Here is a 14,747-nt window from a genome sequence, read left to right on the forward strand (position 1 = left end):
TGGCAGTGCTGCAAGTCCTTCCAGGAGTTAGGTGTGTGCGTGTGCATGTGTGCTGAGAGCCTGGTAAACAAGGCCTGAAAAACACCTGAATGGCGAGTCCTGTGGTCTTATGGACTGGGAACCTCCTGGAGGGAGCTTCCTGGGGGAAACCCTCCTGCATAGGCCGTGTCACTCAGTTGGAACCAGCTCTCAAAATTTCAGAGGATTCCCTGCTTCCTGCATCTGAAGTCGGTTCTCAAACAGTGGACCAAGGTCAGTTCTCACTCCTGCTGACCCTCCTGAGCTGAGAAGTCGCTGGGAAGTCCCTGGGAAAAGTGAAATTCCAGAATAGTGACTGTAGGTTTACCTTTAGACTAGTGAGACTAGTGGGCGGGGCCTGCTCTTTCTTTTCTTCCTGATAAGAATCACCTGGGACGCTTGTTAAGTACACAGACAGTTGAGGCCTTAACAACCATCCTGGGCCATTTCTGTCTTCAGACAGGTTTGGGAAGCAGTCTGTCTGCTGTTCCAAAAATAGCCTGTGGTAAGAACAGTTTGCCGCAAGTTTGGGTTTGCATGTCACACAGTAAGTAATAAATAGGCCCTTCTTGTTTGCAGCCCTGACCCTACCCACACGTCAGTCTAGGCACCAGCCCTGTGCTGACTTTCTCCGACTGATCAGTTCAGGTTCCTGTTTCATTTCTCACACATAGGTATGTTGTATTTAGCATACCATTTATAACCCTTTCAGAGCAAACAACTCGTGGAGAATGCTGTTAGCATCACGAATATTAACGTGCTGGACAATAATCCCCAGTGTGGGCTGAGACGGCATGCTTAGCAGTTCCTCTGTTGGTGAATACTGAGGTTACGGGGACTTCCCATTAATACTTACTTTAGTGAGCATCTTTGCCCATGTTCCCTTGTGTACAATTAGGAGTAAATACTGAGATGTGAAATTGCTGAGTCAGACTACGTGTATTTGGAGATTTCTATTAATCCTGCTAAAAGTTAGCTGTCAGAGTGTCCCTTGCTGCTTACCATGAGCGGTCCCAGTTATTCATGCAGGGGCAGCTATCTTAAAAGAGCAATGAAAATAATCACCCAGGCATCTGGAAGGGTAGCCAAGTGGCAACGCTCACCTTCCTCTAGCACTTCCCTTGGGGATGGACAGGAAGACTGCTTCCTATTACACAGCTAATCCCCACGGCAAACGGCAAACACAGCAGCCTGGAGAGCCATGATGTTGAGTTTTGGGATATGGTGGGATCTAAATCCCAGTGTGGGGGTGAGGCTTTGTGGGCTGGCCCAGAGGGCCTCCTGGACTGCTCAGCTACTGGGTCTGGCCCTGCTGGGGATGTTGTGTGAGCTGTGAAAACTCTCTAGGGGCTGTAGCCTGAGCTGGGTCACCTGCATTGTATGAAAGCTCTCCTAGGGGAGAGAGAGCCAAGGAAGATGTGGCCTGGATCCCTGTCGTGTGTCCATTAATGCAGGGCCAGGGACCAGGCTTCCCAAAGCAAGCTGCTCGTGCAGTTGAACTGCTGATACAGATTTACAGGAAGATCTGCTAAGCACAGCGACCCCAGCAGGCCCAAGTCTGTGGACAGCTACTCATTTCATCAGAATGTATGGCAGCTTAGAGGCACACCTCCTGCCCATGAGCCCCAGATGACCAGGACAATTCTGCTTTGGCTGTTCACAAGGGGCTCTGCCATCTTTTGCTCCGCTTCTACCACCTGGTTAAAGTTTCACTTTGAGCTAGGACGTGATTTGCGTAAGGCTGGACCATTTGGGGCTGTGTTTGCCAAGTTTCGGGTTGCTTAAACTTACTCCCCTCCACCAGCCTCACTTTGAAGTTCAAAAGCAAATTGAATAAAAATACATTTTAGGAACTTTCTGATATGCTTCTTAAACTAACAGAACTCTAAACTTTTTTTTTTAAACGGAAGCATTCTCAGCTGTCAGCAGGTATAACCGGAACCACATGTCATCAGAGACTAGGGGGTTTTTCTGCTTTTAGGATTTATAAATTCTTATTGTAAAGGAAGTAAGCAAGGCAGGCAGCTGGGGGCCTATGGCAGCCTCAGCTCATTTTAATTAAAAAATATAGATAGTGCCTGCTTTATTACAGGCCTCCCAGCGCTCCCATCCCTTGGTGAACAAAGATTTGGTTTCTGTCCTGCAAGTCTCCGTGTTTGCAAATTACAGAGCACTTCCGAAAGGGGCTGGAATGCTGATTGCTGAATTACTCGGAGACTCCAGCCAGGCTGGGCACCACCTTACCACCCATGGTCCCCAGCAAAAAACCAAATAATTTTCCCCCTTGGGGGAAACACTTCCTCCCTCCCATCCTCACTGCAAACCAGAGGAGGATTTTCAGATTGCAAAGACAGTGAAGGCGTGTGGACCGGGAGCAGCAGTGATTACCACGTCTTCATCTGGAGCCCCTGGGACCCAGAGTCTGACCTGGTTTATCTACTTAGGTGTTGGGTGCTCTGGGCTTGGGTCCTCTCTGATGGGTACGGTCCAGTTTAGTGACCAGGGACAATTGAAAGTCCCTCTGTGGGCATCACTTGTGCCTCCTGCCAGGGCTACCACAGGCTGACATTCACCAGGCAGACCCGAGTCTTTCTCTTTGCTGGGTTTACAGGCCTTTGCAAATACCTTGCATTCCAGGAGCCCAGAGAAAAGAGTGGCTCCGGCTCCCGTGGTTTCTAATTAAACCCACAATTTAAATAACAATTCATCAAGGGGATGCTAACCTCCTCCCTCCCTGGGGCAGCAGCTGGGAGACTGAGGACTTATTTGCCTGTTGCTAGACACCTAACCTGGAGGGTGGGGATGGGGGGAAGGGCTCTCAGAGTTTAGGGTGAGGCTGATCTGTGATGAAGTGTGGGTTGAGAGAGTGAGGACTCGGGGAGTTAGAAATAGCGGAAAGGCACTGTGTTCTGAAGCTTTCAACTGGATGTTGTCGCCCTTCACCTCTAGGGCCGCAGGAATTCTACAAATGCCAGTTCTTCAGAGTCCTCGCCCAGCCTGAGTCCTGCCCCAGTGACTCATTCTTCCCCTGTTGTTAGTCAAAGGGCTGGCAGGGCTCTGGCCTGCTGCCAGGTGAGGGCACTAGGATTGGCCTCATGAGGGAAGATCTGGGGACGATGCTGCCCACCCTGGACTTCCTTGGGCTCCTGAGCCTTTTTTTTTAACCCTTGGTATCTGTACAGCACTGAGTTTAGTGTTCTCATTTGGCCTGTGTAGGGCCACACTCGTCTTTTATAGCATGTTGATCTCACCGAATTGTTGTGTGATGACCCACAGCGGGATTGTGTTCCAGGTTTGGAGACAAGTGGAATGCTGAGTGCAGCTATCCTTGGCTGAGGTCTTGTGCCTCAGCTGACACCGAGGGCCTGCCAGCGTTTCTAAACTCTGATCACCCAACTTTCTCTCTATTCGGTTAAACATAATCATACACTCCGCAAGACTACAGGTCCTCATCTCTGTCCTTTGTCACCGGCCTTCACCCAGCTGCCCTTCCAGTTCCCCCAGGGTGGGCTCATGTGTCTGCCTCCCCCACCCCTCCATATGAGCAGCCCAGGAACAGTTTCTGTTGGCCTGGCTGCAAAGGGTGGCGAAAGATGGCCTCACGTTCTTCTTCCTCCCTGCAGGTGACCATAGCTGATGACTACTCGGATCCTTTTGATGCCAAGAATGACCTCAAGAGCAAAACCGGAAAGGGGGAAAGCGCTGGCTACATGGAGCCCTATGAAGCCCAAAGGATCATGACAGGTAAGTAGAGCGGCTGGCACAGAGTTTTAGTTTGTTTTCTATTGCGGTAACAGAATACACAAGACTGAGGTTTTTATCAGGTGGACACACTGTCCAGGGCTTCACGCTACATCATAGTATGGCAAAAAGCAGAACCAGCAACCTGCACAGAAGAGACAGGGAGGAGCTTGCCTGTTCTTATAGCGACAGCCTCAGCCCTACAGAGCCAAGTGCCCAGTCACTTCCACAAGTTGGCATTAGTCTCTGTTTGAAGACTCCATCCCCATTACCACCACCACCACCTGCTGTGTGGAGCAGCTGGTGAACAGGTCTCCAGTTCTGGGGGGACAGCGCACAGTTAAACCATAGCACACAGGACTTACAGCGCAACAAGAAGACAAGAGCGAGGCCTGCTGCACATCTTGTTGCCTTCACTGTGAAAGAGTGCTTGCTCACAGTGACAGCTGAGGGGCAGTGTGCTGTTTTATCTCATACTTAAAAAAATTATTGCGAGTGTGTGCAAAATATATGCAACAGGGCTGGAGAGATGGCTCAGCAGTTAAGAGCATTGCCTGCTCTTCCAAAGGTCCTGAGTTCAATTCCCAGCAACTTTATGGTGGCTGACAACCATCTGTAATGAGATCTGGTGCCCTCTTCTGGTCTGCAGGCATACATGCAGACAGAATACTGAGAATACTGTATACGTAATAAAAAATAAATCTTTAAAAAAATATGTGACATGCACATGTGGATGACAGAGTGACAGGAATCGATGTTTTACCATGTGAGTCCCTAGGATTGAACTCAGGTCCTTAGGCTTGGCGGCAAGTGCCCTCACTTGCTGAGCCCTTTCACCCACTCCTTCCCCACATTTTATCGGCTTGTGTTTCACCAACATCAGAAAAAGACTTTCAGAACAGAACACAGTCATCTAGAGATACCAAAAGCTATAGGAGAGTTTGCACAAAAACCCCGAGTGCAGAGAAGTGGGCAGAAAACCTTACTTGAAGCTAACTACCAGCCAGGGCAAATGTGGAAGCAGGCCAGGTCATGGCACTGGTTAACTGGTAGAAGAGGAGGGTACCTTGTAATCCCAGAACGGGATTCTGTGGCTACCAGAACAGCTGGCCGCTATGCTATGCAAAGTACCTAATGTTTGCTGCCCTTGCTGTCCTCTTTCTCACTGGGAGACCATGACTCACTTTACCCACATCTTTTCCAGCACTTACAAGGGGCAGTTTCTGGTTGTGAGGATCTTGCCAGGGCTTGTTGTGTCTCTGGAGTCTTGGTGTGTACCATCACTGTGGTGGCTGATATTGTGGGCATGGTCAGGGGTGAGCTGTCAGTGTGTAAGTGCTCCAGGAAGGGATTCAGATCCATGAAGAGACCCAGAACTTGCTTTGGGGAGAATCAGGAAGAGGTTGGTGCTGGAGGTGGCCATGGGATGGGTGGCCCAGGAAGTTTTAAGTGTTTAGGCTGTGTCTGTAGCCCTGGCTGACCTCCTAGGTGCTAGGTTTACAAGGATACGCCACCACGGTCAGTTACACAGTGCTGGGAATCAGGTCTTGGGCAAGGCATGCTCTCTACCTACCTAGCCATATTTCAGCCCATTTGTTTAAGCTTTGAGAGTGACCCGTTTAGAGTTACTGTTGTAATTTCTGTTCTTGTGTGTACTGGATCTAGTCCAGGGCAGTGTCCCGTGCATGGAAGGGCCCCAGGCTGTAGTGAAGCACATCTGGAATAAGCACACACCACCCAAACAACCTCCTTAAGTCCGGCAGTGTGCTGTGCAAGGCTGCTTTGGGCTGCTCACTAGCGGCAACTCAGGCAGCATCTGTGCCTCTGGTTTTCCCTGTGTCAGCGACAGTAACAATGAAAGTAGAAGTGATCAGATTCTCTAGCCCTCGTTTGCACTGGTTAATGTGGGATCAGAGTGGAGGACCTGTTTTTACCAGTGGAGAACTACCGTCTAGCACCTTCTTTGTGGGACTGGTGCTGTGGCTTGGTTTCCAGTGTCTTGGCAAATTGCCATCTCATGCTGGATTCACTGATGACCTTTGCCCCTTTGCAACCCTAGCTCCAGGTGGTTGGCCATGGGAGCTTCTGCAAACAGACAACTGGTTCCAGCCCCTAAGTAAGCACTAGTAGCTTCCTCTGATGCCTCAGCTCATTGTCTCCAGGGCTCTGCTTGTGACACCTGCAAGAGCCTCCGTGCCCAGGTGCCTTCTGGTTATCAGAGCCCTATTTACCTCACTACCTGAGTGTCTTACAGAACTGCCTCAAAACCTGGCAGCACAGATCAGAGGATGCAGCTCAGTGGGGGAGCATTTGCCTTGCCTGAGTGAAGAAGCCCTCACTTGGTAAACCCTCAGCTCCTTCCACAAGACAAAAGACCCAGCTGGAGAGCCAGAGACCTCCAGCCATTCCTTCTGGGAATTGGGAAACTGAGAGTAGAAAAAAACAAAAAGAGTTAATCCTTGTGAGACTTATTTTGAAGCCACTGGTTAAATGTGAGGCTATTTTACGAATCAGTAATCAGCCTGTCCTCAGTGATGTTAAAGCAGAGAACATTGGGAAGGGTTGTTACATTTCAGATGGTTGAGTGGCTCCCAGTGACCTGAGGTCCATGTTAACCCCGAATCCTTGAGATGCCGTGATTTATTGTAACTACCTTTCACACACACAGATTGTCCTATTTTTCAGGACTGGCCCCATGAAGGGAACAGGTCTTCCTTGGCTCGACTCTCAGATTCTGATCTTGGCTTCTTCTCTGCTCTGCTACCTCAGAAAGAAAGACAAGAATATTCCTAGGTTTCTTTCTTGCCCCCCCCCCCCATATTTGACGTCCTTAGACCAAATTTCCTATTGGGCCAGTGCTCAGACTGCTTCAGGTGAAGCCCAAGTATTTTGTTACTTTGTTTTTTGCCTCGGTGCTGAGGTTGAATCTAGGACCTCATATCAGTTCAGACAAACATTCCAACACTGAACAGCTATTTCCGAAGTCGTCTTATTTTGTAGTGGTCTTGGTAAGCCAGGTAGGTTTCGGCTTCCTGAGTACCTAGGTCCATGGGCCTGTGCCACCAGTCCCAGCTACAGGCCAGCTTTACCTTTCCCCAAGTCTCTGTCCCAGCTATCTCAGCACCAGGGGACCTGATACCTTTCAGTCTCTGTGGACACATGCACTCAGATGCATTACAGTTCTCCCACTTACATACCTAATCAAAAATAATATTAAATAAAAATGCAAAAGAATTGGGACTGTAGGTCAGTGGGGACAAGTATGCGGGATTACCAGAGCAGAGCCTGAGTAGGCCTTTGACTCGAGGGGGCTTTGGATGAGATGATACGGGTGACAGTTGGTCGTTAGTTTCGCCGAGGACTTCCCTGCACACTCTACAGCTTCACTCATTTAGCCCTGATGGAGCATGAGAGGGCCAAGCACTCTGCTGCCAGTTCGCAGAGCACATTGAGGCCAGCAAAGGAAGCAGTAGTACCCCATCCAGCCTTTGTGTGCCTGCTAACAACACATTCCTCAGAACCCAGTCCTAGCTCTTCCCAGGGGGCTATGGAAGTAAGGGAAGGTCACTGTTGCCTGTGCTCCCCTCTTGCCTCCAACATCCTTGACAGAAGCACTCAGGACTCCTAAGATGAGTCACTTTGGTATTAATTGAAAGCATTTTCACTTACTTTTAAATATGTAATTACACATTAAAAACTCCTTAGCTGTCGTTATTACTAAATCAGCCTTACAGCATAAGAGACCAAGAGAGGTCGTTCCACACAGCACTGCCCCTGCGTGTGACCTCCTTGGTCCTGCTCGTCTTCTCTTTCAAACCCTGTATGTGGTAGTTGTGCTGTCCAAGAGGCCAGAGGGACGTATCACGTGTTATCTCCTCTTGTGCAGCCTCTCTGGTGGCCGATGCTATATTGAAAACAGTATTCTTTATGAGGAATGCAGGAAATGGTGGGGCCTCTAGTCTTTGGTTTGCCACGTGGCCCTGGGCAGGTTTCTTCCCCCTCTGCTTCATTCCTTCATCTGTAAAACTGGATTCTGCTTTTTATCACCAGGTGTCAAACAAATCCAAAAAAGGGAAGAGATCTAGATTGACTGTAAATCTATGGAGTACCGCTTCTGGAGTCTCTCGGGGCTGCTAGACCCCTGGTAGTTCTGAATCTCCTGGCCTTTCCTGTGCAATACCCCCAAGTCTCTAGCAGGTGGTAGATGTTGACCTCTGCTCCCAGACAGGAAGAGCACCCTCTGACCCTGCTAGTCTGGTCTCTGCTTCTGGTCTAGAGTCCAACAGATACTTCTCAGAGAAGGGCCCTGGGCCTCGCCTGAGATTCCCATCTCTGTTCGCTGCCATCTGTGTTGTTTTGGACAGCTGGTCTGGTTTCTGGAGAGTGCAGGGCCTTTCTTGCAGAGGATAGGCGTGGCCCTTCTCCAAGCTTCACAGTGCAGTGGATTCTGTTCCCAACATGTCCCCTTCATCCTCACCCACTCTGCCCTGTACATCTACTTTCCAAAGGGTCCCTGCACCTGCTTGTGTCCCTTACTCCCCAGCTGCCCCCGGTGGGTTCGGGATTTAGTCTGCCTTGGTGATTAGAGTGCTCCCTTGATGGAGCGACATGATGAAGAACAGTCCTTTGGCGTGGCATTCTTTCTTCCTGGGACCCAGACAGGCATCCACTGGCCACAGTTACACTCAGCAGAGCTGGTCTCCCGACTTACAGAACGGGGCTCCTCCTGGTCCTTGTTTTGAAATGTTTTGAAGCCTGACTTGGCCTCCTCCCATCTGGCAGGCAGGAGGGTTCATCTGGTATCAGGGATGGTGCAGTTCCCTGGTTGGTCTGTCATTTACTGGAATATCTTACCCACTGGACAGGAAGGAGATAATCAAATGTAAATAGATTATGGATTAGTCAGCGATGACTTCCCTGTTCTTGGGAAAGAGTGGAGCTTACACACCCAGCCCTGTACTTCTCACCTGCCCAGCTACAGGGTGGGTGGAGAGGTGGGAAGCTGGGTTTCCATGGTGATGGGGCCCCCAGAGTTGTTTCCTCTGCCCTCTCCCACAGGAACTACTGACTCTGAGTACATCCAGGTTTTTCAGGAAAGATGCAACAAGACCAGAACAGAGCCAGATGTATATGTATTTGTAGCCCAGTATCTGGAGGTCAAAACCAAAGAAGTTTGAGCCCAGCCTTGGTTATATAGCAAGACCCTGTCTTTCTATGGCAGTTAGGTGCTCCTGCCTGCAAGCACATGATTGTCTTTAGTATAAAGCAGGTCAAATGACATTGGAGAGATAATCTGGTCTTGGAAGGACATGGGGATTGGGTGAAGATCAAGGGTGGGAACTGGGCCACACAGGGTGATGCTGAAGGGAAGCCCTGGTCTCTGGGCTCTGCTGGCATCTTGTCTGACGGTTCACCCATCCTTTTCTCTGCTTGATCTTGTCTCAATACTTAGCTTGAGCAGTCTCTGTCTTGCATTTATATTTTATCTCGCTCAGACGTTCTGAGTGCCAGAGTTTATTGATGAGTAAAACCCCTGTTCTCATGGAGCTTGGAGTCAGTTCAGGACCAAGGAGGGCACTGTCACCTGGCCATGGTTCCCGAGGCCTGGAACTCAGGGTCTATATTTATCAAGAGCAGAATGGAGACTTCTGTTCTCACATAGGCTCAGGAACTCAGGTCCATTGCAGCCCTGTTCCTTTTATCCTGGGCACACCCTGCAGGGGCGAGGCATAGTTCGGAAGTTGTTTTAGGATGATGTGTCTGCCTGGGTATGGGGTGGGATAGAACAGCGAGGACTGGCTGGCAGACTGGTTCTGTGGCTCTGTGGCCAAGAGAGTCAGTTATCTAGGTCAGAGAGTTGAGGCAATAGCCTGGCACTGGCTGTGCAGGTGCTGCTGGAGGGTGACTTGGGAAACCTTTCCAGCCAGTGCAGTGCATAAGGAAAGGACAGGAGAAGCCCGGTGACTTCAGTGGGGTCCTCAGTGAGTGGGAGGATGGGAGCATCACTTACCTGTTAGGAGCATTCTGGCTAAGAAGGAGAGAGGGAGGCTCCTCTGTCAGGAGTCATTGAGTGCAGATATCGGTGCCTTTGGGGGCTAGAGAGACCAATTTATGTTGGTGTCTTAGAGCAGGAGCTGGGGTCAGTTCAGGACAGGTCCCAGGGTGCCCCAGAAGCCTAGGCCAAGACAGAGAGGTTTGTGTTCCTGGGTTGAGGGATCTGCAGGGCTCACCAAAGACACCAGCGTCTGCTTACATCCTCTGAAGCCCAAAGAGGGGTTTGGTGACTATTCTGAACCCTGTTATTTGTCTAATTAATATCCCCCCCTCCTCCTAAGTAGGGCTCAAGTGGCCTTTCTGGAAACTTAAAAGGTGACAGATCTGTATTTAAAGGGTGCCTTTTATAGATTTAGCCAGGAACCTCCCTAGGGCTCTGGGAGGAAGCTAGGTCGCAGGAAATTCTGCCCCCTTCCTGGCCTCTCTCTCACGGAGGGCCTTTCTTATCTGGTCATGCTTGTGGAGGATGGATACTGAGGGCAGCAAAGTTGGTGATTCTGATAGACTGACCCTGTAGGTGCCTCCCATCCTGGCTTTCCCCCTCCAGTGTGTTTCGCTGTGGCACACTGCCTCTGGTTCTTTCGGAAGCAAATGGCCTGAATATGACGACCACATAAAATGATGCTCCCTTTTTTTTTTTTTTTTAATCTGCCCGACTGCTTGTCACTGACCCTCAGGGGTTTGAATGTTGAGAAGAAGCCTCTCCACAGTCGGATTGCATTGCTAATACTTTTTGCTTGCTTGCTTGTTTTAAATATGTGTGTATAACACTAGAAGGTAGGCATGTTTCTGCCATACATGTGGAGGTCAGAGGACAGCTTTGACGTTGTTTCTTGCCTTTAACCTTTACGTGGGTTCTGAGGATTGAATTCAAGTTGACAGCCTGTGCAGCATCGTGCTTTATCTGCTGAGTCATCTCACTGCCTCCCCCCCCATTGCAGGTTTTAATGACTTAAATATCACCTACCCCGTTTCCATTTTCCTGTCTACACACACATATGTGAATGCATGCAGAAGCCTGAGGTTGATCCTGGGAACCGTCCCCAGATCACTGTCTACTCAGTGAAGAGGGAGGGCTCTTACGCAGGTGTGGCTGGCTAGTCTCAATACGGCCAGTTTTACTAGCCAGCTTGCTTGGGGAATGCTATCACCCGTTCTGAGGCTGAAGTTACAGGCCGCCCATCTACAGCATTTACGTTCTGGAGATCTGAACTTCAGCCATCATGCTTGACACAGCAAGCACTTTAGCCCTGAGCTGTCTCCCCAACCCCACATCCATTTCTTTGCCACCCTGGGGGTAAAATCTGGAGGTGAGCAGAGCTGAGATCCCTGTCCTTCTGACTGGCAGCGTCAGTGTTTGAGATTCTGGCTAGGTCCCTGTGACAAATGACTGCTGGTTTAGGTGGAACGTCATGGGAATGATGAGAACGTAGACCATCCTAGAACGAGACCTCACCTCTGCCACTGTCCACTTGGACTTCCCTGATGCTGACTTGTGACTCTGGAGGGCCTTCCATTCTACCAGGCTTTAAGTATATATATGGGGACTGCCACCACGCCCTCGTGTCCCCAGTTTTCCCAGCCATGCATTCCCTCAGTCTTACTCTCTTGGCTTTTCCAGGCATCTTTCATATGAGGCCCAGCACATTGGGAGTCTGTGGAGAATCTGCTGCCTCAGCAGATACGTAGATATCTGTCTCGGTCCTTCACTCTGGGCATGAATTGGGGGTGGCATTCCTGGCTCAACCAGCTTAGGCTTACTGTCCCTTGAAACCCTCCACCTGCCAAACTGCAGCTTTCCCTAGACTCCCACAGTCTTTGTGCTCATGGAGTTAACCTACGCTTTTCCTCCTCTGTGTCCCCAAGGCTAAGCTGTTTCTCTTTTGAGAACCAGGAGTAGGGGCTGCAGAGGTTGCTGGAGCCCAGTGGGCCTTCAGGGAGTCCGTCCCAGCCTATGCAGAAGCAAGTCAGTGGAGCCACAGTGAGCCGAGGAAAGCTGTGGTCTTGGGGTGGTAGTGACAGGATTGGGGGCAAGTGTGAAGTCAGCGTGAGTGGACCCTTGGGGCCAGTCCCTTTTCTCCCCCAGTTAAAAACAAAACTGAGGCCAGGAGCCGAGAGAACAGCTACTTAATGTCAGCCTCCCCATCCAGTAGGACTGATAGATGCCAGAGTGTCCGCATCACCCTTGCCTCCCACATCACACACACACAGCCTGACTGCCTGTCTTGTGCAAGGGATTGAACACACAGCTACTGGTCAGGCAGAGCACTCTACCTGTGAACTACATCCCACCTGTGTTTTCTAATTTTCAGACAGCGTCTTACTATGTTATCCTGGTTGGCCTTGAACTTGGGATTCGGCTTCCCAAGCCTCAAAACATAGCTCACAGACTTCTGCTGCCAGGCTTGCTACCTTCTCTGTTTTGTGCTATTTCCCATTCCCTACTAAGAGGTGCTTCTCCCAAGAGTCTGCCGAAAGGTTTACAGTGTTGCCTGGGAACCTAGAGCTACTGTTGGGACAGACGAGTGGGGGGGTATCAGAGTAGAATAAAATAGAGGAAGGGCTGCCTGCCTGTGCTCCTGGTCTGCACATCACAGGAGAGCTGAGGAGACTTTGTGGAGCATTCTCCTGATCTCAGAACTGCAGCAAGCACAGGGCTGCAAGATAGAGCCCACATGGGCTCTGCCTGAAGGGAATCAGTCCATTGGAGTTGTATCTAGTATGCATAGTGACTTCTACATTGTATAAATGGGGCCAACAGGACTGGATGTGGTCCATTCTATTTGTCTGTAGATGCTGGTTGCCCACAATAGACTTTTTCCTCTGATTACAGGTGAGAAGGATGTTAGACTCAGAGGCAAGTGATATAGCTGGCTAGAGTTGGAAAAGTTGGCCGGAGAGTCTGTTCTGAAAAGCAACCCCAGAAACCCTCATGTTTTGCTGCAGGACTTAAGTCCTGTGCAGAGTCTGCCTACCCAAGACAGTTGCCTAGGCCTCACCCTCATCCCCAGTACGCTCCAGGCTGCTATACCAGTATAAACTAAGTGGCGTCTGTTTTACTCTCATAACTTATGCCCAGATGTTAAGAGAGAAGGCCCATTTGTTACTGATGTGTTCAGCCTGTGAGCTCCCTAAATTCGCAGCTCCTTTTCATCTAGACTGAAACTCACTGTGTCTGAACCTCCAGTGCTGTGGGACTCCTGGCTGCCGTATGGTCCCCAGCCCCATACCCTGGGCTCAATGCCAGGACCTGGAAGGAAGTATGTGCTGACTCAGGGCAGAGCCTCACCTTTAGAATCTGGAGCCCTAGTTGTTGCTGCCCTGGGGCTCTTGGTAGAGCCCCCTGGAGTCAGTGGGACTACAGTCTGGTTTAGCCCGTGTTGACCTGAGTGGCCTGGTGTTGCTGGCAGCTGCACCTTCTCTTCTCAGGAGATCTCCCTTCACAGTGAGCACGTCAGGGCTGACTAGTCTGGGACACTTGTTGACTGACACCCCCCCCCCATGTTTTCAGGGTGAAGACAGAAGGCAGAAATGTCCCACTCCACCCCACTGGTAGAGGTGTAGTCCCAGGCTAGGCTCCAAGGTCTCCCCATAGCTGAGGTCTCCTGGTGTCTGTCTGGGAGCTTATTACCTGTGAATGGCAGGAGCTTCTCTATGGTATATGCCCTGGTCTTTGATATCTTTGGGGTTGTCACTTCTGTCCAGTGCAGTGGGTGATGTAATAAGTCCTTGTGCCATGTGGGGCCCACCATGAGTCCCACCCAACCCCCAATTCCTCTCATAGGCTAAGGGTCTGAGGGGAAACTGCTTGTTTCAGGAAGTCTGTGGATTTGAGAAAACCCCTCAAGTTGACCTTCCTCTAATTCCCTCCAGGAGGAAGCACCCAGTTCTTTGAAGGAGGGACTAATCATTTTCTTTTACTGATTACAAAACACTTTTAAGGAATTATCTCATTTTGTCCTTAAAACAACCCTGAAGGCATCCCTTGCTATTCTCCTAAGAAAGGAACTGGAAGCCAGTGCATCCAAAAAATGAGCAGGAGCCTGAAGGAGGTCTCTTCTGTGCTGTGTCATCTCAATCCCTTTGGCTTTCCCTTAGCCTACGTTCAGGCGGGTCCTGTGTTGAGGGTCGCTTGTCACCACTCCTGTCCTCTGGAACTTGAGACTGTGGGGAGACAGATGGTTTTTCTATTCTTTGTTTCCTCCTACATCTTGTCTTCAAGGCTGCAGAAGTCAGTATGGCCAGGCGAGGCAGAGTACTGGAATCAGCAAGCTGGGCCCAGTATGCAGGCCTAGGAAAATGTAGCTTCCACTGGAGTTAACTGGAAACCCCAGAGCCAGTGGCTGTCTTCCCACTATCAGGGCTGCTTGTGGACCTGTCAGACAGGACTGCAGAGGACCCAGCTCAGGAGTGTGCAGCCCAGCCCACAAGAAAGGAAGAGTAAGTGAAAGCATTCAAAGAACGGAAGCCATAACAGAACAGCCAGGCTCCCCAACCCCCAGAACCTGCATGCCTGTGCACTCAGGGAGAGTCATAGTCGAAGCTGGAAAGAGCCCTGGCTTTGACACTAGACACAGGGTTGTAATTACCGTCTTTAATTACCCGATGTTGCTGTGCCAGGGAGATGGGCTTGGCAATCACCTCTCCTGACAGGGTGGCTCCAGCTCCCTGTGTATGCACTGACACAAACACATGCTCACTTGAGGCTTCGCTATTATAAAAAGGGCCATTCAGAGTTGGCCTCCCAAGGGCTCCTGCCTTCCTGGCTAGGAGAAAGGGTGAGCCACAGATGCCAAGCAAGTGCTTTCTTGCTGCAGCCACCACTGCTGCCCTTGCTGCGGCGGAATGCCAGAGCACCTCAGAGCTGATTCAGTCTAAGAAGCTCAGAGCAAAGAACAGGCTCTTTCCTGTTGCTAAAAAAAGGAGAGACAGAG

The 14,747-nt window shown here is 50.3% G+C and overlaps 1 protein-coding gene across 2 annotated transcripts in view; it reads left to right on the top strand.

Annotated features, from left to right (window-relative positions):
• Positions 1 to 14,747, top strand: part of Shb (SH2 domain containing adaptor protein B) — a 109,879-nt gene that overhangs the window by 38,356 nt on the left and 56,776 nt on the right. For both annotated transcript variants that reach the window (XR_007594256.1, XM_050155871.1), the window contains exon 2: positions 3,642 to 3,762. Coding sequence is in view for 1 of the 2 variants with exons in the window: in XM_050155871.1 (XP_050011828.1) it covers positions 3,642 to 3,762 (121 nt within the window). In the remaining variant the exon portion in view is untranslated. The remainder of the gene's footprint in view (positions 1 to 3,641; positions 3,763 to 14,747) is intronic.

Source organism: Alexandromys fortis, unplaced genomic scaffold (genome assembly GCF_014885135.2).
Source record: "Alexandromys fortis isolate MF-2015 unplaced genomic scaffold, M_Fortis_MF-2015_v1.1 scaffold_92, whole genome shotgun sequence".
NCBI classification, from domain to species: domain Eukaryota; kingdom Metazoa; phylum Chordata; class Mammalia; order Rodentia; family Cricetidae; genus Alexandromys; species Alexandromys fortis.